We start from the raw sequence: 22155 nt of genomic DNA, 5'->3' as shown, positions 1-22155 counted from the left end.
ATGGATGGATGGATGGACGGATGGAGGGATGGAGGGATGGACGGATGGACGGAGGGACGAAGGGATGGGTGGATGGATGATCCAACAGAGGAAGGGACGGATGGATGGAGGGATGGCCAGACAGACGGATGGACAGACACATCTGGTTGGAGAGCTCAGGTACACACGTGGGGCCAGCACGGTGGCAGGACAGACGGACAGAGGTGGGGAAGGCCCCCGGCGGTGTCCCCTCACCCCCGTTGCAGATGGAGCCCGACTCAAACCAGCAGCCGGCGTCGGTGCCGGGGCTGGAGCTGTGGGGCCAGTGGACGCCGTGGCCACGGTAGCTCAGCCCCCGCGTGCCCGGCTCCAGCCCGTAGACGGGCCACAACTGGTCGCCTTTGCCATCCGTGTCCAGCACCACGTAGGGGACGCGGACGTCCCCGTCCTCGGTGACGGAGAAGGGCTGGCAGAAGCCCTCCAGGTGGAAGTCGCGGGCGTGCTCGGCCACGCTGGTGCCCATCACCCAGCGGCCGGTTCGTCGTGTGGCCTCCACCGCCTTGGCCAAGAAGTGGATGGAGTTGTAGATGGTGGCGAAGAGGGGGTGGACCTGTGGGGTGAGAGGAGGTGTCGGGGGGTGGCGAGGTGCCACCAGCAGCTCCAGGGGACCATGGTGACACCCACAGGACAATGCCATCGTCATGGCCAGCTCCACCCAAGCCTGCTGGCTACGGTCATCTCTACCTGACGCTGTTGGCCACCGTCATCGCTACTCAACGCCTGTCTACCTTCACCCAACTGCCATTGGCCACCATCACATCCAACCCCTCCCACTGGCCATGACCACCTCCCTCTAACACCTACAAGCCAGGATCACCTCCACACAAGTCCCATTGGCCACCATCACATCCCATTAGGCCATGACCACCTCCCTCCAACGCCTACAAGCCACGATCACCTCCACACAAGTCCCATTGGCCACCATCACATCCCGTTGGCCATGACCACCTCCCTCCAACGCCTACAAGCCACGATCACCTCCACACAAGTCCCATTGGCCACCATCACATCCCGTTGGCCATGACCACCTCCCTTCAACGCCTGCAAGCCATGATCACCTCCACGCAAGTCCCATTGGCCACCATCACATCCCATTGGCCACGGCCACCTCCCTCCAACGCCTACAAGCCACGATCACCTCCACACAAGTCCCATTAGCCACCATCACATCCCGTTGGCCATGACCACCTCCCTCCAACGCCTACAAGCCACGATCACCTCCACGCAAGTCCCATTGGCAACCATCACATCCACCCCACTCCCATTGGCCATGACCACCTCCCTCCAACGCCTACAAGCCACGATCACCTCCACACAAGTCCCATTGGCCACCATCACATCCCATTGGCCACGACCACCTCCCTCTAACACCTACAAGCCACGATCACCTCCACACAAGTCCCATTGGCCACCGTCACATCCCATTGGCCACGACCACCTCCCTCCAACGCCTACAAGCCACGATCACCTCCATGCAAGTCCCATTGGCCACCATCACATCCCATTGGCCACGACCACCTCCCTCCAACACCTACAAGCCACGATCACCTCCACGCAAGTCCCATTGGCCACCATCACATCCCGTTGGCCATGACCACCTCCCTCCAACGCCTACAAGCCACGATCACCTCCATGCAATTCCCATTGGCCACCATCACATCCCATTGGCCACGACCACCTCCCTCCAACGCCTACAAGCCACAATCACCTCCACATAAGTCCCATTGGCCACCATCACATCCACCCCACTCCCATTGGCCATGACCACCTCCCTCCAACGCCTACAAGCCACGATCACCTCCACGCAAGTCCCATTGGCCACCATCACATCCACCCCACTCCCATTGGCCATGACCACCTCCCTCCAACGCCTACAAGCCACGATCACCTCCACGCAAGTCCCATTGGCCACCATCACATCCACCCCACTCCCATTGGCCATGACCACCTCCCTCCAACGCCTACAAGCCACGATCACCTCCACACAAGTCCCATTGGCCACCGTCACATCCCGTTGGCCATGACCACCTCCCTCCAACGCCTACAAGCCACAATCACCTCCACGCAAGTCCCATTGGCCACCATCACATCCCGTTGGCCATGACCACCTCCCTCCAACGCCTACAAGCCACGATCATCTCAACACAAGTCCCATTGGCCACCATCACATCCCATTGGCCACGACCACCTCCCTCCAACGCCTACAAGCCACGATCACCTCCACGCAAGTCCCATTGGCCACCATCACATCCACCCCACTCCCATTGGCCATGACCACCTCCCTCCAACGCCTACAAGCCACGATCACCTCCACGCAAGTCCCATTGGCCACCATCACATCCCATTGGCCACGACCACCTCCCTCCAACACCTACAAGCCACAATCATCTCCACACAAGTCCCATTGGCCACCATCACATCCCATTGGCCACGACCACCTCCCTCCAACGCCTACAAGCCACGATCACCTCCATGCAAGTCCCATTGGCCACCATCACATCCCATTGGCCACGACCACCTCCCTCCAACGCCTACAAGCCACGATCACCTCCACGCAAGTCCCATTGGCCACCATCACATCCACCCCACTCCCATTGGCCATGACCACCTCCCTCCAACGCCTACAAGCCACGATCACCTCCACACAAGTCCCATTGACCACATTCTCCACCAACCACCCCACCCCACGTCCAACCCCTAACCCTGGTGGCTCCCATCCCCGCCCCACGGACGTGCCCCTCGCCCCACGGATGTGCCCCCAACCCCGTGGCGGTGCCTCCCACCCCACCTGGGCGGGGTTGACGTGCGCGGGGATCTCATAGGCCTCCTTGGCCTGGCGCAGGGCCTCGTGGAAGGTGACGTCGGGCGAGTCGATGGTGATGGTGAGGACGGCATCGTAGGCCAGGCGCAGCTTGGTGTTGTTGGCCAGGACGGGGTAGGGCACGCGGCGGTAGGGCAGGGGGAAGGTGAGGGCGTCGTAGGGGATGAAGACGTAGGTGCCGTCCGTCATGCCCATGTCCTCGGCCTTCTCCAGGAGAACCCGCTGCTCCTCGCCGCCCAGCAGCACCGAGTGCATGCACATCACCACCACTGCGGGGTGGGGTGGGGTGGGGTGGGTCAGTCACAGCGGGGACACCCCATCTGCATCCAGTGCCCGCTGTCTGCCGGAGCTCCCCAGCCAACCTTCAGCTGGCCGGCATGTGGACCTCCTCCATCCAGGCCCACCTGCTCCATCCTTCATCCAGCCACCTCCATCCTTCCTCCAACTCCTGCATCTCCAGCCTTCCTTCCTCCATCCATCCATGGCCACCGCCTCCATCCACCCTTCCTCCATCCATCCATGTCCACCACCTCCATCCATCCATGGCCACCACCTCCATCCACCCTTCTTCCATCCATCCATGGCCACCACCTCCATCCATCCATGGCCACCACCTCCATCCACCCTTCCTCCATCCATCCATGTCCACCACCTCCAGCCATCCTTCCTCCATGCATCCACGTCCACCACTTCCATCCATGCTTGTCCACCACCTCCATCCACCCTTCTTCCATCCATCCATGTCCACCACCTCCAGCCATCCATCCTCCATCCATCCATGTCCACCACCTCCATCCATCCATCTTCCATCCACCCATGTCCACCACCTCCATCCATCCATCTTCCATCCATCCATGTCCACCACCTCCATCCATCCATCTTCCATCCACCCATGTCCACCATCTCCATCCATCCTTGCTCTCCCACCTCCATCCATCCATCCATCCGTCCTCCCTCCATCCATCCATGCCCATCATCTCCATCCCTCCTCCATCCATCCATGCCCACCATCTCCATCCATCCTTCCTCTCCCATCTCCATCCATCCATCCATCCACACCCACCTCCCCCATCTCCATCCCTCCTCCATCCATCCACGCCCACCATCTCCATCCATCCTTCCTCTCCCACCTCCACCCATCCCCCCCTCCTCCCCACCCCCACCCCGCCCCCGTTACCTCTGACGCCATCAGCCCTCTGGACCCTCCTCAGAGCCTCACGGGCCTCGTCCTCCCGGGTCCCGGCAGCGGTGACGACGGTGACGGGCAGCCCCCGAGCCCGGAGGTCCTGGGCCAAGCCCTGCCCCACCTCGCGCCAGAGGTCCTGTGGGGCGGAGAGCACGGCCACGTGGGCCCAGCGGAAGAAGCGGAGGACGGCGTGGAGCACCCCGGCGGGCTCCGGCATGGGGGTGACCAAGGTGTCCAACCCCTCGACGTCACCTAAGCAAGCCCAGGAGACCAAGGGCTTGTTCCAGGCGGCCGCCAGGAGCCCGGCAGCCCCGCAGGTGGCCGGGTTGAGGGGTCCCACCAGCCCGGTGGCGTAGCGCTCGGCATTGAGCAGCCCCGTCACGGCCTGGGGGGTCTGGCACGCCTCAGCCAACACCACCGCGTCCCACCAGTAGCCTTCGTTGAGGGTTGGGTCACGGTTGAGACGGGCCACAGCCAAACGGGAGGCCACCTCGGGCAAAGCCTGGGCTAGGAGGGGGTCGCAGGTCCAAGGACCCATCACCCCCACCTTGAAGGTGGCCCCTTGGGTTGGGGGTGGGTGGAGGAGGAGGAGGAGCAGGAGCAGGAGGAGGTGGGGAGGCCACCGGGGGTGGTGGGAAAGGCGGAGGAGGAAGCTGGTGGAGATGGCACCGCGGCGGGAGGGGACGGTTTGGGAGGTGCCACCACCATGGGAGATGCCACCATGGGAGATGCCACTGTGAGAGTTGCCATCGTGGGGGATGCTGCCGGTTTGGGTGACACCACGGCCGTGGGAGATGCTGCCACCGTGGGAGATGCCACCACCGTGGGAGATGCCACCGTGGGAGATGCCACCACCGTGGGAGCTGCCATCATCGGAGATGCCACTGTGAGAGTTGCCATCGTGGGAGACGCCGCTGGTTTTGGTGACACCGTGGCTGTGCAAGATGCCACCGCTGTGGGAGATGCCGCCACAGGAGACGCCACCACCATGGGAGATGTCACCGCTGTGGAAGATGTCACTATTCTGGGAGATGCCACCACCATGGGAGATGTCACCGCTGTGGAAGATGTCACTATTCTGGGAGATGCCACCACCATGGGAGATGTCACCGCTGTGGAAGATGTCACTATTCTGGGAGATGCCACCACCATGAGATGTGCTGCCAGTGTGGGAGATGCCACCAGCCTGGGAGGTGGCATTAAGGGAGGTGCCACCACCAGGGGAGATGCTGTCACAGGAGATGCCACGCCTGTGGGAGATGCCGTCACTGTGGGAGACGCTGTCACCGTGGGAGACGCTGTCATGGGAGATGCCACCACCATAGGAGATGTCACCACCGTGGGAGACGCTGTCATGGGAGATGCCACCACCATAGGAGATGTCACCACTGTGGGAGATGCTGTCATGGGAGATGCCACCACCATAGGAGATGTCACCACTGTGGGAGATGCTGTCATGGGAGATGCCACCACCATAGGAGATGTCACCACTGTGGGAGATGCTGTCATGGGAGATGCCACCACCATAGGAGATGTCACCACTGTGGGAGATGCTGTCATGGGAGATGCCACCACCATAGGAGATGTCACCACCGTGGGAGACGCTGTCATGGGAGATGCCACCACCATAGGAGATGTCACCACTGTGGGAGACGTTGTCATGGGAGATGCCACCACCATAGGAGATGTCACCACTGTGGGAGACGTTGTCATGGGAGATGCCACCACCATAGGAGATGTCACTCTTCTGGGAGATGCCATCGCCATGGGATCTGCTGCCAGCGTGGGAGATGCCACCAGCCTGGGAGATGCTACTGCGGGAGGTGCCACCGCTCTGAGAAATGCCACCACCGTGGGAGATACTGTCATGGGAGATGCCACCACCATAGGAGATGTCATCACTGTGGGAGACGTCACCATGAGAGACGTGGGAGATGATGTCATGGGGGACGCTGCCGGTATGGATGATGCCACCACAGGAGATGTCATGGCAGGAGATGCCACCACGCCAGAAGCCACCACAGAAAAAGTCATCACGGGAGATGCCACCGTGGGCAAAGCCAGCATGGAAAGTGCCACCGCAGGTCACGTCCCCGTGGGTGCTGTCACCGTGGGAGAAACCACCGCGAGGCCGCATGGTCCAGGGTGGGATGGGGACGTTGGGGACGAGGCGGGGGGTCCTCAGGCCCTGGGGGGCCGTGGCAGGGGGCGTCGGGGAGGTCCGGTGGGGTCCGGCGATGCCACCATGGTGGGACGGGGACTGGGGGTCCTCAGGGCTGGGGGCCACCACCTGTGGGGGTGGGGGGGGTGAGAGTGGGATGGGGGGCCCAGAGTGGGGGTTCTGGACACCTGGGTCCCTGGGGTGGGGGTCCCGGACACCTGGGTGCCCAGGGTGGGGGGAGGAGCTGGCCCAGACACCTCCCCGCTCCCATCATCCCCCGCGGCCCCGTTAATCCCCCGGGGGGTAAAACCGGGATTATCCCCGACCCCCCCCCCGCCCACCCAGCGCAGGGCGGCGGGGCCACGTGCGGGGCCGGGGGGGGGGCGAAGGGGGGGTGACACCCTCCCTGTGTCACCCCCATCCTGGGACACCCCCAGACTGTGTGACCCCCAGACTGTGTCACCCCCACCCTGTGTCACCCCCACCCCGTGACACCCCCACCCTGTGTCACCCCACCCTGTGACACCCCCAGACTGTGTCACCCCCACCCTGTGACACCCCCAGACTGTGTCACCCCCACCCCGTGACACCCCCACCCTGTGACAACCCCAGCCCCGGTCGCCCACACACCTGGTGACACCCGTACCCGTGGGACACCCACAGATGCTGTGTCACCCTCCCTGTGTCACCCCCACCCTGTGACACCCCCACCCTGTGACACCCTCACCCTGTGTCACCCTCCCTGTGACACCCCCACCCTGTGACACCGCCACCCCGTGACACCCCCACCCTGTGACACCCCCAGCCTGTGACACCCCCAGCCTGTGTCACTCCCCCTCCCACTCTGTGTCACCCACACCCTGTGTCACCTGCACACCCGGTGACAGTCACACTGGGGGCACCCCCAGACCCTTTGTCACCCCCATCCATGTGACACCCGCACACTGGGTGACACCCACACCCTGTGACACCCACACCCTGTGTCACCTTCACCCTGTGTCACCCCCATCCTGTGTCACCCCGGCCTGTGACACCCCCAGCCTGTTTCACCCCCAGCTTGTGTCACCCTCACCCTGTGTCACCCTCACCCTGTGTCACCCCCACCCTGTGTCACCCCCACCCGTGTCACCCGCACCCTGTGACAGCCCCACTGTGTGACACCCCCACCCTCTGTCACCCCCCACCCTCTGTCACCCCCACACCCTGTGACACCCAAACACTCTGTGTCACCCGCACACCTGGTGACACCCCCACCCTGTGACACCCGCACACCTGTGGGACACCCAGTGTGACACCCACACTGTGTAACACCCGCACACTGTGACACCCCCACCCTGTGTCACCCACACACCTGGTGACACACGAACACTCTGTGACACCCACACACCCGGTGACACCCCCACCCATGGGACACCCACACACCTTGTGTCACCCACACACCCTGTGTCACCCACACACCCTACGACACCCACACGCCCTGTGTCACCCGTGCACCCTGTGTCACCCAAACACTCTGTGTCACCCGCACACCCGGTGACACCCCCACCCATGGGACACCCGCACACCCTGTGTCACCCACACACCCTATGACACCCGCACACCCTGTGTCACCCGCACCCGTGTCACATCCACACCTGTATGACACCCGCACACAGCGTGACACCCCCACCCTCTGTCACCCGCATGCCCGGTGACACCCCCACGCTGTGACACCCCCATCCATCTACACCCCTGTGACACCCTCACCCAGTGTCACCCACACCGGGTGACACCCCCACCCCTTGACACCCACGCGCCTGCGTGACACGCGGCGTGACACCCTCACACCCCGTGTCACCCTCCCTGTGTCACCCCCACCCTGTGACACCCCCACCCGGTGTCACCCCCACCCTGTGACACCCCCACCCGTGTCACCCCCCCCCGTGTCCCCGTGCCGGGCGCGGTGGCGGTGCCGGGTCAGGCGGTGCCGTAATCCCGCCCCGGTTATTTCTGGCACCTTCATCCCCCGCGGCCGGGTCACCCCGTGTGCCACGCCTGCACACGCGTGTGCCGGGACACGTCTCACACCTGCACACGCGTGTGCTGGGACACATCTCCCACCTGCACACGCGTGTGACAGGGACATGTCTCACACCTGCACACACGTGTGACAGGGACACGTCTCACACCTGCACATGTGTGACAGGGACATGTCATACACCTGCACACGCGTGTGCTGGCACACGTCTCACACCTGCATGCATGTGACAGGGCCACGTCTCACACCTACACATGCGTGTGACAGGGACACGTCTCCACCTGCACACGCTTGTGACAGGGCCATGTCTCCCACCTGCACACACGTGTGACAGGGACATGTCATATCCCTGCACACACGTGTGACAGGGCCACGTCTCACACCTACACACGCGTGTGCTGGGACACATCTCACACCTGCACACGCGTGTGAGAGGGACACGTCTCACACCTACACACGCGTGTGCTGGGACACGTCTCACACCTGCACACACGTGTGACAGGGCCACGTCTCACACCTACGCACGCATGTGCTGGGACACATCTCACACCTGCACACGCGTGTGAGAGGGACACGTCTCACTCTCACACACGTGTGACAGGGCCACGTCATACCCCTGCACACGCGTGTGACAGGGACACGTCTCACTCTCACACACGTGTGACAGGGACACGTCATACCCCTGCACACGCGTGTGACAGGACATGTCTTACATCCGCACACGCGTGTGCCAGGGCACGTCTCCCACCTGCACACGCGTGTGCACTCCCCCCCTTCCCGGCCTCCCCACGGGGCCCCGGGTGTCTGGGGGGGAAGGAAGGGACCCGGGTGTCCAGGTAGGGGACCCCAAAACCCTGGGTGGGGACCCCAAAACCCCGGGTGGGGACCCGGGTGTCCAGGAGGGGACCCCAATACCCCCATAGGGGACCCAGGTGTCTGGGTGGGACCCCAAAACCCCCACAGGGCACCCAGGTGTCCGGGAGGGGACCCCAATACCCCCATAGGGGACCCCAATACCCCGGGTGGGGACCCAGGCATCTGGGTGGGACCCCAATACCCTGGGTGGGGACCCCAATACCCCCATAGGGGACCCCAAAACCCCCACAGGGCACCCAGGTGTCCGGGAGGGGACCCCAATACCCCCATAGGGGACCCCAATACCCCATAGGGCACCCCAAAACCCCCACAGGGCACCCAGGTGTCCGGGAGGGGACCCCAATACCCCGGGTGGGGACCCAGGAATATGGGAGGGGACCCCAATACCCCATGGGAGGGACCCAGGAATATGGGAGGGACCCCAATACCCCCATAGGGGACCCCAATACCCCACAGGGCACCCAGGTGTCCGGGAGGGGACCCCAATACCCCGGGTGGGGACCCAGGAGTCCGGGAGGCCCGGGGGGTGGGGTGGGGGTGAGGGGTCCTTACCTGTTCGCAGGCCGCGGTGGGTGGGTGCTGGGGGGTGGGGGGCCGCTGCCCCGGACTCCTGGGTCCCCGTGCGGCGGCTGCCCCAGGGTGCCCCCACGGCCGCCAGCACCCGTGTGCGGCTGGGGGGCCCTAATCCCCCTCCCCCCCCCTCCGTGGGTGTAATCAGCTTAACGAGGGGTGGGGGAGGAAGGGGGGCCTGTGGGTGCTGGGAGACGGGACGGCAGCACCCACGGGGGTACATGAGAGAGGGGTGGGGGTGGGGGGCGTGGAGGGGACACGGGTGACAGGGATGGATGGGGGAGGGGGTTATGGGTGGGTCCTGGGTGTCCCTGTGGGTGCTGGGTGGGTCCTGGGGGAGGGGGTGGGGGGTGGGGGGATGGGGACGTGGGGGACACGGGGGGACGTGGGGGGCATAAGGGACACATGGGGTGGACACGGGGGACATGATGGACACTGGGGGACACGAGACACAGGGGACATGGGGGGACGTGGGGGACATGGGGGACACGGGGGACGTGGGGGACGTGGGGGGATGTGGGGGACATGGGGGACACGGGGGACGTGGGGGACGTGGGGGATGTGGGGGACATGGGGGCACGGGGGACGTGGGGGACGTGGGGGATGTGGGGGACATGGGGGCACGGGGGACGTGGGGGACGTGGGGGATGTGGGGGACATGGGGGACACGAGACACAGGGGACATGGGGGACGTGGGGGACATGGGGACACGGGGGACGTGGGGGACGTGGGGGACATGGAGGACACAGGGGACATGGGGGGACACACGGGGACTTTGGGGCCCACCGGCTGCAGAAGTGGCCTCTGACACCCCCCCCATCGGGACCCCAAACCCGCCGCTTTCAGCCCCAAAACGCCGCCGCGCCCCGCCTGTCACTCACGCCGCGGGCCACGCCCCTCACCGCCCCGACCACGCCCCCTTGCTGTCATACCACGCCTCAATTACCGCCCCGACCACGCCCCCTCACCGCACCGACCACGCCCCCTCACCTCCCTGACCCCGCCCCCCTGCTCTGACCCCGCCCCTCCCTCCGGCCCCGTCCCGCCCCGTGCAGCCGCGGACGCCATGTTCGGTGCGGGCGGAAGCGGAAGTGACGGCGGCGGCGGCGGCGGCGGGGCCGGGCGGAAGTGAGGGCGGCGGGGCGGAGGTGAGGCGGTGCGGGGGACTGGGGGGGACTGGGGCGAACTGGGGGGCACCGGGCCTAGCGGGGCTGCCGAGCACTGGGAGGCACTGGGGGATACTGGGAGGTACTGGGGGATACTGGGATGTACTGGCAGTAACGTCACTGGGAGGCACTGGGGGATACTGGGATGTACTGGCGGTAACGGCACTGGGGGACACTGGGAGGCACTGGAGTAACAGCACTGGGAGGCACTGGGGGATACTGGGATGTACTGGGGGTAACGTCACTGGGAGGCACTGGGGGATACTGGGATGTACTGGGGGTAACGTCACTGGGAGGCACTGGGGGACACTGGGAGGCACTGGAGTAACAGCACTGCGAGGCACTGGGGGATACTGGGATGTACTGGGGTAACGTCACTGGGAGGCACTGGGGGATACTGGGATGTACTGGCGGTAACGGCACTGGGATGGACTGGGGGTAGCGACACTGGGAGGCACTGGGGGATACTGGGATGTACTGGAGGTACCGGCACTGGGAGGCACTGGGGGATACTGGGATGTACTGGGGGTAGCGGCACTGGGGGATACTGGGAGGCACTGGGGGTACCGGCACTGGGAGGTACTGGGTGATACTGGGGTGTACTGCAGTAATGGCACTGGGAGGTACTGGGGGATACTGGGAGGCACTGGGGAATACTGGGATGTACTGGCGGTAATGTCACTGGGAGGCACTGGGGGATACTGGGATGTACTGTGGGTAACGTCACTGGGAGGCACTGGGGGATACTGGGATGTACTGTGGGTAACGTCACTGGGAGGCACTGGGGGATACTGGGATGCGCTGGAGGTACCGGCACTGGGAGGCACTGGGGGATACTGGGATGTACTGGGGGTAGCGGCACTGGGGGATACTGGGAGGCACTGGGGGTACCGGCACTGGGAGGTACTGGGGGATACTGGGAGGACTGGAGTAACGGCACTGGGAGGCACTGGGGGATACTGGGAGGCACTGGGAGGTACTGGGGGATACTGGGATGTACTGGGGTAGCGGCACTGGGAGGTACTGGGGATACTGGGATGTACTGTGGGTAACGTCACTGGGAGGCACTGGAGGATACTGGGAGGCACTGGGGGTAGCGACACTGGGAGGCACTGGGGGATACTGGGATGTACTGGGGTAGCGACACTGGGAGGCACTGGGGGTAGCGACACTGGGAGGCACTGGGGGATACTGGGATGTACTGGGGGTAGCGGCACTGGGGGATACTGGGAGGCACTGGGGTACCGGCACTGGGAGGTACTGGGGGATACTGGGAGGACTGGAGTAACGGCACTGGGAGGCACTGGGGGATACTGGGATGTACTGGGGGTAGCGGCACTGGGAGGTACTGGGGGATACTGGGATGTACTGGGGGTAGTGACACTGGGAGGCACTGGGGGATACTGGGATGTACTGGGGTAGCGACACTGGGGGATACTGGGAGGCACTGGAGGTACCGGCACTGGGAGGTACTGGGTGATACTGGGGTGTACTGCAGTAATGGCACTGGGAGGTACTGGGGGATACTGGGAGGCACTGGGGAATACTGGGATGTACTGGTGGTAACGTCACTGGGAGGCACTGGGGGATACTGGGAGGCACTGGAGTAACAGCACTGGGAGGTACTGGGGGATATTGGGATGTGCTGGGGTACCGGCACTGGGAGGTACTGGGGGATACTGGGAGGCACTGGAGTAACGGCACTGGGAGGCCCTGGGGAATACTGGGATGTACTGGGGGTAACGTCACTGGGAGGCACTGGGGGATACTGGGACGCACTGGAGTAACAGCACTGGGAGGTACTGGGTGTACCGGCACTGGGGGATACTGGGAGGCGCTGGGGGTAGAGGCACTGGGAGGTACTGGGGGATACTGGGATGTACTGGGGGTAGCGGCACTGGGGGATACTGGGAGGCACTGGGGGTACCGGCACTGGGAGGTACTGGGTGATACTGGGGTGTACTGCAGTAATGGCACTGGGGGATACTGGGAGGTACTGGGTGTAGCGGCACTGGGAGGCACTGGGGATACTGGGAGGCACTGGGGGTAGAGGCATTGGGAGGTACTGGGGATACTGGGATGTACTGGGGTAGTGGCACTGGGGGGTACTGGGAGGTACGGGGGGTAGTGGCACTGGAGGATACTGGCACACACTGGGGATAACGGCACTGGGAGGCACTGGAGGATACTGGGGTGTACTGGGGTACTGGCACTGGGAAGTACTGGGGGATACTGGGAGGTACTGGGGGTAGCGGCACTGGGGGATACTGGGAGGTACTGGGTGATACTGGGGTGTACTGGGGTAACAGCACTGGGAAGTACTGGGGATACTGGGAGGCACTGGGAGTACCAGCACTGGGAGGTTGGGGGCTCTGGGAGATACTGGGGGTACTGGGATATACTGGGGGTAACGGGACTGGGTATACTGGAGGATACTGGGGACGGCGTGAGTGGGGGGCACTGGGGGATACTGGGAGCACTGGGGCTGGGGATACTGGGGGGCACTGAGGGACACTGGGGTCCCTGTGGGGTTTGGGCCCCTCCCCGTGGGATTTGGGGTCCCCCTCCGTGGGGTTGCCCCCCGATTTAGGGGATCCCCGTGGGGTCTAGGCCCCCCCAATCCTTGGGGTCCCTGTGGGGTTTAGGGGATCCCCCCGGTGTTGGGGTCCCGGTGGGGTGTTGGGGTCCTGGTGGGATTGGGGGTCCCCCGGTGTTGGGGTCCCGGTGGGGTTTGGGGTCCCCCACGTGTTGGGGTCCCCCGTTGTTGGGGTCCCAGTGGGATTTGAGGTCCCCCCAGGTTTGGGGGATCCCCCCCGTTGTTGGTGTCCTGGTGGGGTTTGGGGTCCCGGTGGGATTTAGGGATCCCCCGGTATTGGGGTCCCGGTGGGGTTTGGGGGTCCCAGTGGGGTTTGGGGTTCCCCCCGTTGTTGGGGTCCCGGTGGGCATTGGGGTCCCAGTGGGGTTTGTGGGCCCCGGTGGGATTTAGGGGATCCCCCCCCGTTGTTGGGGTCCCGGTGGGTTTTGGGGGTCCCCCCCCGGTGTTGGGGTCCCAGTGGGATTTGAGGTCCCCCCAGGTTTGGGGGATCCCCCCCGTTGTTGGTGTCCTGGTGGGGTTTGGGGGATCCCCCCCAGTGTTGGGGTCCCCCCCCGGTGTTGGGGTCCCAGTGGGGTTTGTGGGCCCCGGTGGGATTTAGGGGACCCCCCCCCGTTGTTGGGGTCCCGGTGGGGTTTGGGGGTCCCCCCCCGGTGTTGGGGTCCCCCCCCGGTGTTGGGGTCCCGGTGGGGTTTGGGGGTCCCGGTGGGATTTGGGGATCCCCCCCCGGTGTTGGGGTCCCAGTGGGGTTTGGGGGTTCCCACCCCAGTGTTGGGGTCCCCCCCCGGTGTTGGGGTCCCGGTGGGGTTTGGGGGGTCCCGGTGAGATTTGGGGGATCCCCCCCGGTGTTGGGGTCCCGGTGGGGTGTGGGGGCCCCCCCCGGTGTTGGGGTCCCCCCGATGTTGGGGTCCCCCCAGATGACCGTGCACAACCTCTACATCTTCGACCGGGCCGGCACCTGCCTGCACTACAGCGAGTGGCACCGGCGCCGGCAGGCGGGGATCCCCAAGGAGGAGGTGGGGGGGCTGGGGGCGGGGGGCTGGGGGGCTGGGGGGCGGGGGGCTGGGGGCTTGGGGGGCTGGGGGGGTTATGGGGGGCTGGAGGGGGTTGGGGGGCTGGAGGGGCGTTATGGGGGGCTGGAGGGGGTTATTGGGGGGCTGGAGGGGAGATCTGGGGGGCTGGAGGGGGAGCTGGGGGGCTGGAGAGGGAGTTATGGGGGATATGGGGGGCTGGAGGGGGTTTGGGGGGCTGGAGGGGAGGCTGGAGAGTTATTGGGGGGCTGGAGGGGGTTATGGGGAGCTGGAGGGGAGATCTGGGGGCTGGAGGGGGTTATTGGGGGGCTGGACAGGGGTTATTGGGGGGCTGGAGGGGGAGCTGGGGGGCTGGAGAGGGAGTTATGGGGGCTGGAGAGGGGTTTGGGGGGCTAGAGCGGGAGGCTGGAGGGTTATTGGGGGGCTGGAGGGGGTTATGGGGGGCTGGAGGGGGGTTGGGGGCTGGAGGGGGGTTATGGGGGGCTGGAGGGGGTTATGGGGGGCTGGACAGGGGTTATTGGGGGGCTGGAGGGGGAGCTGGGGGGCTGGAGAGGGGTTGGGGGCTGGAGCGGGAGGCTGGAGGGTTATTGGGGGGCTGTAGGGGGTTATGGGGGCTGGAGGAGATCTGGGGGGCTGGAGGGGGGTTGGGGGGCTGGAGGGGGGTTATGGGGGGCTGGACAGGGGTTATTGGGGGCTGGAGGGGGGAGCTGGGGGGCTGGAGGGGGGTTTGGGGGCTGGAGCGGGGGCTGGGGGTTATGGGGGGCTGGAGGGGGGTTATGGGGGGCTGGAGGGGGTTATGGGGGGCTGGAGGGAGATCTGGGGGCTGGAGGGGGTTATGGGGGGCTGGAGGGGGAGCTGTGGGGCTGGAGAGGGGGTTGGGGGGCTGGAGGGGGTTATGGGGGTTGGGGGGCTGGAGGGGGGTTGGGGCGCTCTGGGGGCGCTCTGGGGGCTGCCAGGAGGTTATGGGGGTTTATGGGGGCAGGGGGGTGGGGGCGGGCAGGAGGGTGCTGGGGGCGGTGCCACTGGGTCCCCCCCCCCCTGTCCCCCAGTGCGTCCCCATGTCCCTCATGTCCCCCATCCCCTGTCCTCCCCTGTCCCCCACCAATGTCCCCGATGTCCCCAATGTCCCCAATGTCCCCGATGTCCCCATGTCCCCAATGTCCCCAATGTCCCCTGTCCCCCCACCAATGTCCCCAATGTCCCCATGTCCCCGATGTCCCCCTGTCCCCTGCCAATGTCCCCGATGTCCCCAATGTCCTCTGTCCCCTGCCAATGTCCCCCAATGTCCCCGATGTCCCCATGTCCCTGATGTCCTCTGTCCCCTGCCAATGTTCCCCGATGTCCCCTGTCCCCCACCAATGTCCCCGATGTCCCCATGTCCCCAATGTCCCCTGTCCCCCCCATGTCCCCCGATGTCCCCATGTCCCCAATGTCCCCTGTCCCCCACCAATGTCCCCCAATGTCCCCGATGTCCCCATGTCCCCAATGTCCCCAATGTCCCCTGTCCCCCGCTGATGTCCCAATGTCCCTGTCCCCACCAATGTCCCCCAATGTCCCCCACCAATGTCCCCAATGTCCTCATGTTCCCCGATGTCCCCCAATGTCCCTGATGTCTGATGTCCCCTGTCCCCCACCAATGTCCCAATGTCCCCGATGTCCCCTGTCCCCCCGATGTCCCCGATGTCCCCATGTCCCCAATGTCCCCGATGTCCCCAATGTCCCTGATGTCCCCATGTCCCCGATGTCCCCTGTCCCCCCACCGATGTCCCCAATGTCCCCGATGTCCCCATGTCCCCTGTCCCCAGGAGTTCAAGCTCATGTTCGGCATGCTCTTCTCCCTCCGCTCCTTCGTGGGCAAGATGAGCCCCACCGACATGTATCCTGGGGACATCGGGGGACACGGGGGCCCTGGGGACATCAGGGGACATCAGGGGATAGCGGGGGGCCTGGGGACATTGGGGGGCCTGGAGATATCGGGGGGCCCTGGGGACATCGGGGGCCCTGGGGACATCAGGGGGCCTGGAGATATTGGGGGCCCTGGGGATATTGGGCGGCCCTGGGGACATCGGGGAGCCCTGGGGACACTGGGGGCCTGGGGACATCGGGGGACACTGGGGGCCCGGGGGACATCGGGGGCCTGGGGACATCGGGGTCCAAGGGACATCGGGGCCCCGGGGGACATCAGGGGGCCCAGGGACATCAGGGGCCTGGAGATATTGGGGGCCCAGGAGATATTGGGGGGCCCCGAGGGATATTGGGGGGACATCGGGGGACACTGGGGGGCCTGGGGGACATCGGGGGGCCCTGGGGGGACATTGGGGGCCCAGGGGATCTCGGGGCCCCGGGGGATAGCGGGGGCCTGGGGACATCGGGGGCCGGGAGATATTGGGGGGCCCTGAGGGATATTGGGGGCCCTGGTGGGACACTGGGGGCCCTGGGGACATCGGGGGTCCAGGAGACATCGGGGGCCCCGGGGATATCGGGGTCCGGGGACATTGGGGGCCTGGAGATATTGGGGGCCCCTGGGGACATCGGGGGCCTGGGGACATCAGGGGACACAGGGGATAGCAGGGGGCCTGGGGACATCGGGGGCCTGGAGATATTGGGGGCCCCTGGGGGATAGTGGGGGCCCCAGGGGACATCGGGGGCCCGGGGATATTGGGGGACCTGGGGACATCGGGGGCCTGGAGATACTGGGGGCCCCGGGAGATATTGGGGGCCCCGAGGGATATTGGGGGCCCTGGGGGGACACTGGGGGCCTGGGGACATCGGGGGTCCAGGAGACATCAGGGGCCCGGGGACATCGGGGGCCTGGAGATATTGGGGGCCCTGGGGGACATCGGGGGCCTGGAGATATTGGGGGCCCCGGGGGATATTGGGGGCCTGGGGACATCGGGGTCCCTGGGGGACATTGGGGGCCCCGGGAGACATTGGGGGCCCTGGGGGATTTTGGGGAGCCCGGGTGATAATGGGGGCCCAGGAGATATTGGGGGGCCCTGGGGATGTTGGGGGCCCCGGGAGGTATTGGGGGGGCCCAGGAGATATTGGGGGCCCTGGGGGACATTGGGAAGCCCTGGGGGGACACGGGGGGTTCTAGGGGACCCCAAAGGTGCTGGGGGACCCCAAGAATGGGGGAACCTCAGGGATGGGGAATATGGGGGTGCCCAGGGATATGGGGGGTCCCCAAGGATTTGGGGGGCCCTGGGGGATTTGGGGGGCCCTGGGGAACCCCAATAAATATCGGGGACCCCGGAGAAACCAAGGGGAACCCCAGGAATGGGGGGGGCAATGGGGGAACCTCGGGGATGGGGGATATGGGGGTCCCCAGGGATATGGGGGGTCTCAGGAATATGGGGGGCCCCCAAGGATTTGGGGGGCCCTGGGGGATTTGGGGGGCCCTGGGGAACCCCAATAAATATCAGGGACCCCGGAGAAGCCAAGGGGAACCCCAAGAATGGGGGGGGATATGGGGGAACCTCGGGGATGGGGGATATGGGGGTCCCCAGGGATATGGGGGGTCTCAGGAATATGGGGGCCCCTAAAGATTTGGGGGGCCCTGTAGGATTTGGGGGGCCCTGGGGACCCCAATAAATATCGGGGACCCCCGGAGAAGCCAAGGGGAACCCCAAGAAGGGGGGGGGGGGGATATGGGGGGGTCCCCAGGGATATGGGGGGGGTCTCAGGAATATGGGGGGGCCCTGGGGGATTTGGGGGGGCCCTGGGGGATTTGGGGGGGCCCCCGTCTGGCGTTGGGGGCCTTAGCGCGCAGGCGGGACGGCTTCGTCTCCTTCCACACCAGCAAGTACCGGCTCCATTACTACGAGACGCCGACGGGGCTGCGGCTGGTGCTGAACACGGACCTGAGCGTGACCTGCGCCCGCGAGGCGCTGCACCACATCTACAGCAACGTGAGGGCACCCCAAAATTCCCTGCACCCCAAAACTGCACCCCAAAATCCCCCGCACCCCAAAACTGCACCCCAAATCCCCCGCACCCCAAAACCTGCACCCAAAACCCCCCCCGCACCCCAAAACCTGCCCTCGGCCCCCAAACCTGCGCCTGGGTCCTGCTGCGTCCCGAAAATGGACTCGAAACCTGCCCCACTGCGATCGCGAGGCGCTGCCCCACGTCTACAGCGATGTGAGGGCACCCCAAAACTCCCTGCACCCCCAAACTGCACCCCCAACCCCCCCCGCACCCCTAAAACTGCACCCCAAAAGTCCCAGAACCCCAAAACCTGCCCTCAGACCCCAAACCTGCCCCTGACTCCTGCTACGCCCCAAACCTGCCCCACTGCGATCGCGAGGCGCTGCCCCACGTCTACAGCAGCGTGAGGGCACCCCAAAACCCCCCGCACCCCGAAACTGCACCCCCAAATCCCCCTGCACCCCAAAACCTGCACCCCAAAAGTCTCAGCACCCCAAAACCTGCCCTCAGCCCCCAAACCTGCGCCTGGGTCCTGCTGCACCCCAAAACCCGACCCCAAACCTGCCCCACTGCGATCGCGAGGCACTGCCCCACGTCTACAGCGATGTGAGGGCACCCCAAAATCCCCTGCACCCCAAACCCCCGCACCCTGAAACTGCACCCCAAATCCCCCGCACCCCAAAACCTGCACCCCAAAAGTCCCAGAACCCCAAAACCTGCGCCTGGGTCCTGCTGCACCCCAAAACCCGACCCCAAACCTGCCCCACTGTGATCGCGAGGCGCTGCCCCACGTCTACAGCAGCATGAGGGCACCCCAAAACTCCCTGCACCCCGAAACTGCACCCCAAAACCCCCCGCACCCCAAAACCTGCACCCCAAAATTCTCAGCACCCCAAAACCTGCCCTCAGCCCCCAAACCTGCGCCTGGGTCCTGCTGCACCCCAAAACCCGACCCCAAACCTGCCCCACTGCGATCGCGAGGCACTGCCCCACGTCTACAGCAGCATGAGGGCACCCCAAAATTCCCTGCACCCCGAAACTGCACCCCAAAACCCCCCCCGCACCCCAAAACCTGCACCCCAAAAGTGCCAGAACCCCAAAACCTGCACCCCCCAATCCCGCTGCACCCCCAAATGCACCCAGCACCCCAGAACCCGCAGCCCTGGGGTGAGGTGGGGGTGTCTGGGTCTTGGGGGGCTGGGGGGGTCCCTGGGTGACGGGGGGGTCCACAATATCGGGGTCCCTGGGGGTGTGGGGGGCTCCCTGGGTGCTGGGGGGTCCCCAATACCGGGGTCCCTGGGTGATGGGGGGTCCCCGGGTGACGGGGGGTCCCCAATACCTGGCTCCTGGGGTGTGGGGGGTCCCTGGGTGATGGGGGTCCCTGGGTGCTGGGGTCCCCAATACCGGGGTCCCCGGGTGACGGGGGGTCCCTGGGTGCTGGGGTCCCCAATACTGGGGCCCCTTCGGTGCTGGGGGGCTCTGGGTGCTGGGGGTCCCCAATACCGGGGTCCCTGGGTGCTGGGGGGTCCCCAATACCGGGGTCCCTGGGGGTGTTGGGGGGTCCCTGGGTGCTGGGGGTCCCTGGGTGACAGGGGTCCCTGGGTGCTGGGGGTCCCCAATACCGGGGTCCCTTTGGTGCTGGGGGGTCTCTGGGTGATGAGGGGTCCCCAATACCGGGGTCCCCGGGTGACGGGGGTCCCTGGGTGCTGGGGGTCCCCAATACCTGGCTCCTGGGGGTGTGGGGGGTCCCTGGGTGATGGGGGTCCCTGGGTGCTGGGGGTCCCCAATACCGGGGTCCCTTTGGTGCTGGGGGTCTCTGGGTGATGAGGGTCCCCAATACCGGGGTCCCCGGGTGACGGGGGTCCCTGGGTGCTGGGGGTCCCCAATACCTGGCTCCCTGGGGGTGTGGGGGGTCCCTGGGTGATGGGGGTCCCTGGGTGATGAGGGTCCCCAATACCGGGGTCCCTGGGTGACGGGGGTCCCTGGGTGATGGGGGTCCCCAATACCGGGGCCCCTTCGGTGCTGGGGGGGTCTCTGGGTGCTGGGGGTCCCCAATACCTGGCTCCCTGGGGGTGTGGGGGTCCCTGGGTGATGAGGGGTCCCCATTACGTGGGTCCCTGGGTGCTGGGGGGTCCCTGGGTGCTGGGGGGTCCCCAATACCGGGGTCCCCGGGTGACGGGGGGGTCCCCCCACAGCTGTTCGTGGAGCTGGTGGTGAAGAACCCGCTGTGCCCCCCGGCAGCCGGTGCAGAGCGAGCTCTTCCGCAGCCGCCTCGACGCCTTCGTCCGGGGCTCCCCTTCTTCGCCCCCGCCCCGCCTGAGCCCCCCCCCCCGCCCCGGGAGCACCCCCAAATCCTGAGTGGGGAGGGGCATCACCCCGAAATCCCTGGGGGGGCCCCCCCATTCCCCCCGGGGTGCCCCCAAAGCAGGGGTTGCTCCTACACCACCCCACATGTCTGGGGGGGGGGGTGTCCCCCAACCCCCGGGGTACCCCAACATCCTTGGGGGGGGTCCCTACACCCCTGGGGGCACCCCCACATCCATGGGGTACCCCAACATTCCTGGGGGGGACCCCCCACACCCCTGGGGTTACCCTGACACCCCCTGGGATACATGGGGAGGGGGGGGGGCACCGCCAAACCCTCGGGGTCACCCCAACATCCCGGGGGGGGGACACCCCCATATCACACCCCCACATCCCTGGGGCCACCCACACCCCCCAGGCTGCCCCCACCCCGGGGGCACCCCCCACCTCAAGGGGCACCCCAGGAACCCCTGCCCCCCCTCCCCGCCCCACCGAGGGCTCAGGGACCCCCGGGCTGGGTGCCCCCATCCCCCCACCCCTGTCGGGGGGTCCCAGCCCAAAATGGAATAAAGGGGTTTTGTTGGTTCTCGGTTGCCTGGGGGTGCTGGGGGGCTCTGGGGGCTGGGGGGGGCTATGGGGCAGGGAGGTCGTTATGGGGGGGGTGTCCCCGGCCCCGCCCCCAGCACCCACAGCATCTCCCATGGACCCAAGCGTCTGGGGACGGCAGCCCCTCCCCCACCCGGGTCACTTCTGTCCCTCCCCCCCCAAAGGGACCCAGACATCTGCCCCTCCCCCAAAGGACCCAGACATCCGCCCCTCCCCTCAAAGGGACCCAGACGTCGGCCCCTCCCCCAACGGACCAGACATCCGCCCCTCCCCCCCAAAGGGACCCAGGCGTCCGCCCCTCCCCCAAAAAGGACCCAGACGTCGGCCCCTCCCCCCAAAGGACCCAGACATCCGCCCCTCCCCCAAAGGGACCCAGACGTCGGCCCCTCCCCCAACGGACCAGACATCCGCCCCTCCCCCAAAAGGGACCCAGACATCCGCCCCTCCCCCCAAAGGGACCCAGACGTCGGCCCCTCCCCTCCAACGGACCAGACATCCGCCCCTCCCCCAAAGGGACCCAGGCGTCCGCCCCTCCCCCAAAAAGGACCCAGACGTCGGCCCCTCCCCCAAAGGACCCAGACATCCGCCCCTCCCCCAAAGGGACCCAGACGTCGGCCCCTCCCCCAACGGACCAGACATCCGCCCCTCCCCCAAAAGGGACCCAGACATCCGCCCCTCCCCCAAAGGGATCCGGGCGTCCGCCCCTCCCCCAAAAGGGCCCGAGACAGCTGCCCCGCCCCCAACCTCGACGCAGGGGGCGGAGCCCCGTATTCGAATGAGCCTCCCGCCCCTCCCCCCTCGACGCAGCGGGGGGGCGGAGCCCCGTATGCAAATGAGCCCTCCTGGGCGGGGCACCCT

General features: G+C 66.1%; 2 protein-coding genes across 2 annotated transcripts in view; one reads left to right on the top strand and one right to left on the bottom strand.

Moving 5' to 3' along the window:
* Positions 1–7892, bottom strand: part of GUCY2D (guanylate cyclase 2D, retinal) — a 27982-nt gene extending 20090 nt beyond the window's left edge. Inside the window, exons 1-4 of the mRNA XM_072848626.1 lie at positions 7842–7892; positions 4038–6336; positions 2828–3129; positions 235–589 (exon numbers count right to left, since the gene is read on the bottom strand). Of these exons, the coding sequence (XP_072704727.1) occupies positions 235–589; positions 2828–3129; positions 4038–6336; positions 7842–7892 (3007 nt within the window). The remainder of the gene's footprint in view (positions 1–234; positions 590–2827; positions 3130–4037; positions 6337–7841) is intronic.
* Positions 7893–10783: 2891 nt separating this feature from the next.
* TRAPPC1 (trafficking protein particle complex subunit 1) lies at positions 10784–21098 on the top strand. The gene is given in 6 exon segments (XM_072848661.1): positions 10784–10818; positions 14347–14445; positions 16266–16336; positions 18230–18368; positions 20583–20620; positions 20622–21098. Coding segments are annotated over 5 exon segments (471 nt in total). The 5' UTR covers positions 10784–10818; the 3' UTR covers positions 20746–21098.
* Positions 21099–22155: the final 1057 nt, after the last annotated feature.

This window comes from Ciconia boyciana, chromosome 32, assembly GCF_034638445.1.
Source record: "Ciconia boyciana chromosome 32, ASM3463844v1, whole genome shotgun sequence".
Taxonomy (NCBI): Eukaryota; Metazoa; Chordata; class Aves; order Ciconiiformes; family Ciconiidae; genus Ciconia; species Ciconia boyciana.
The sequence above is the reverse complement of the archived record's forward strand: the minus strand, read 5'-3'. Positions and strand labels throughout refer to the sequence as shown.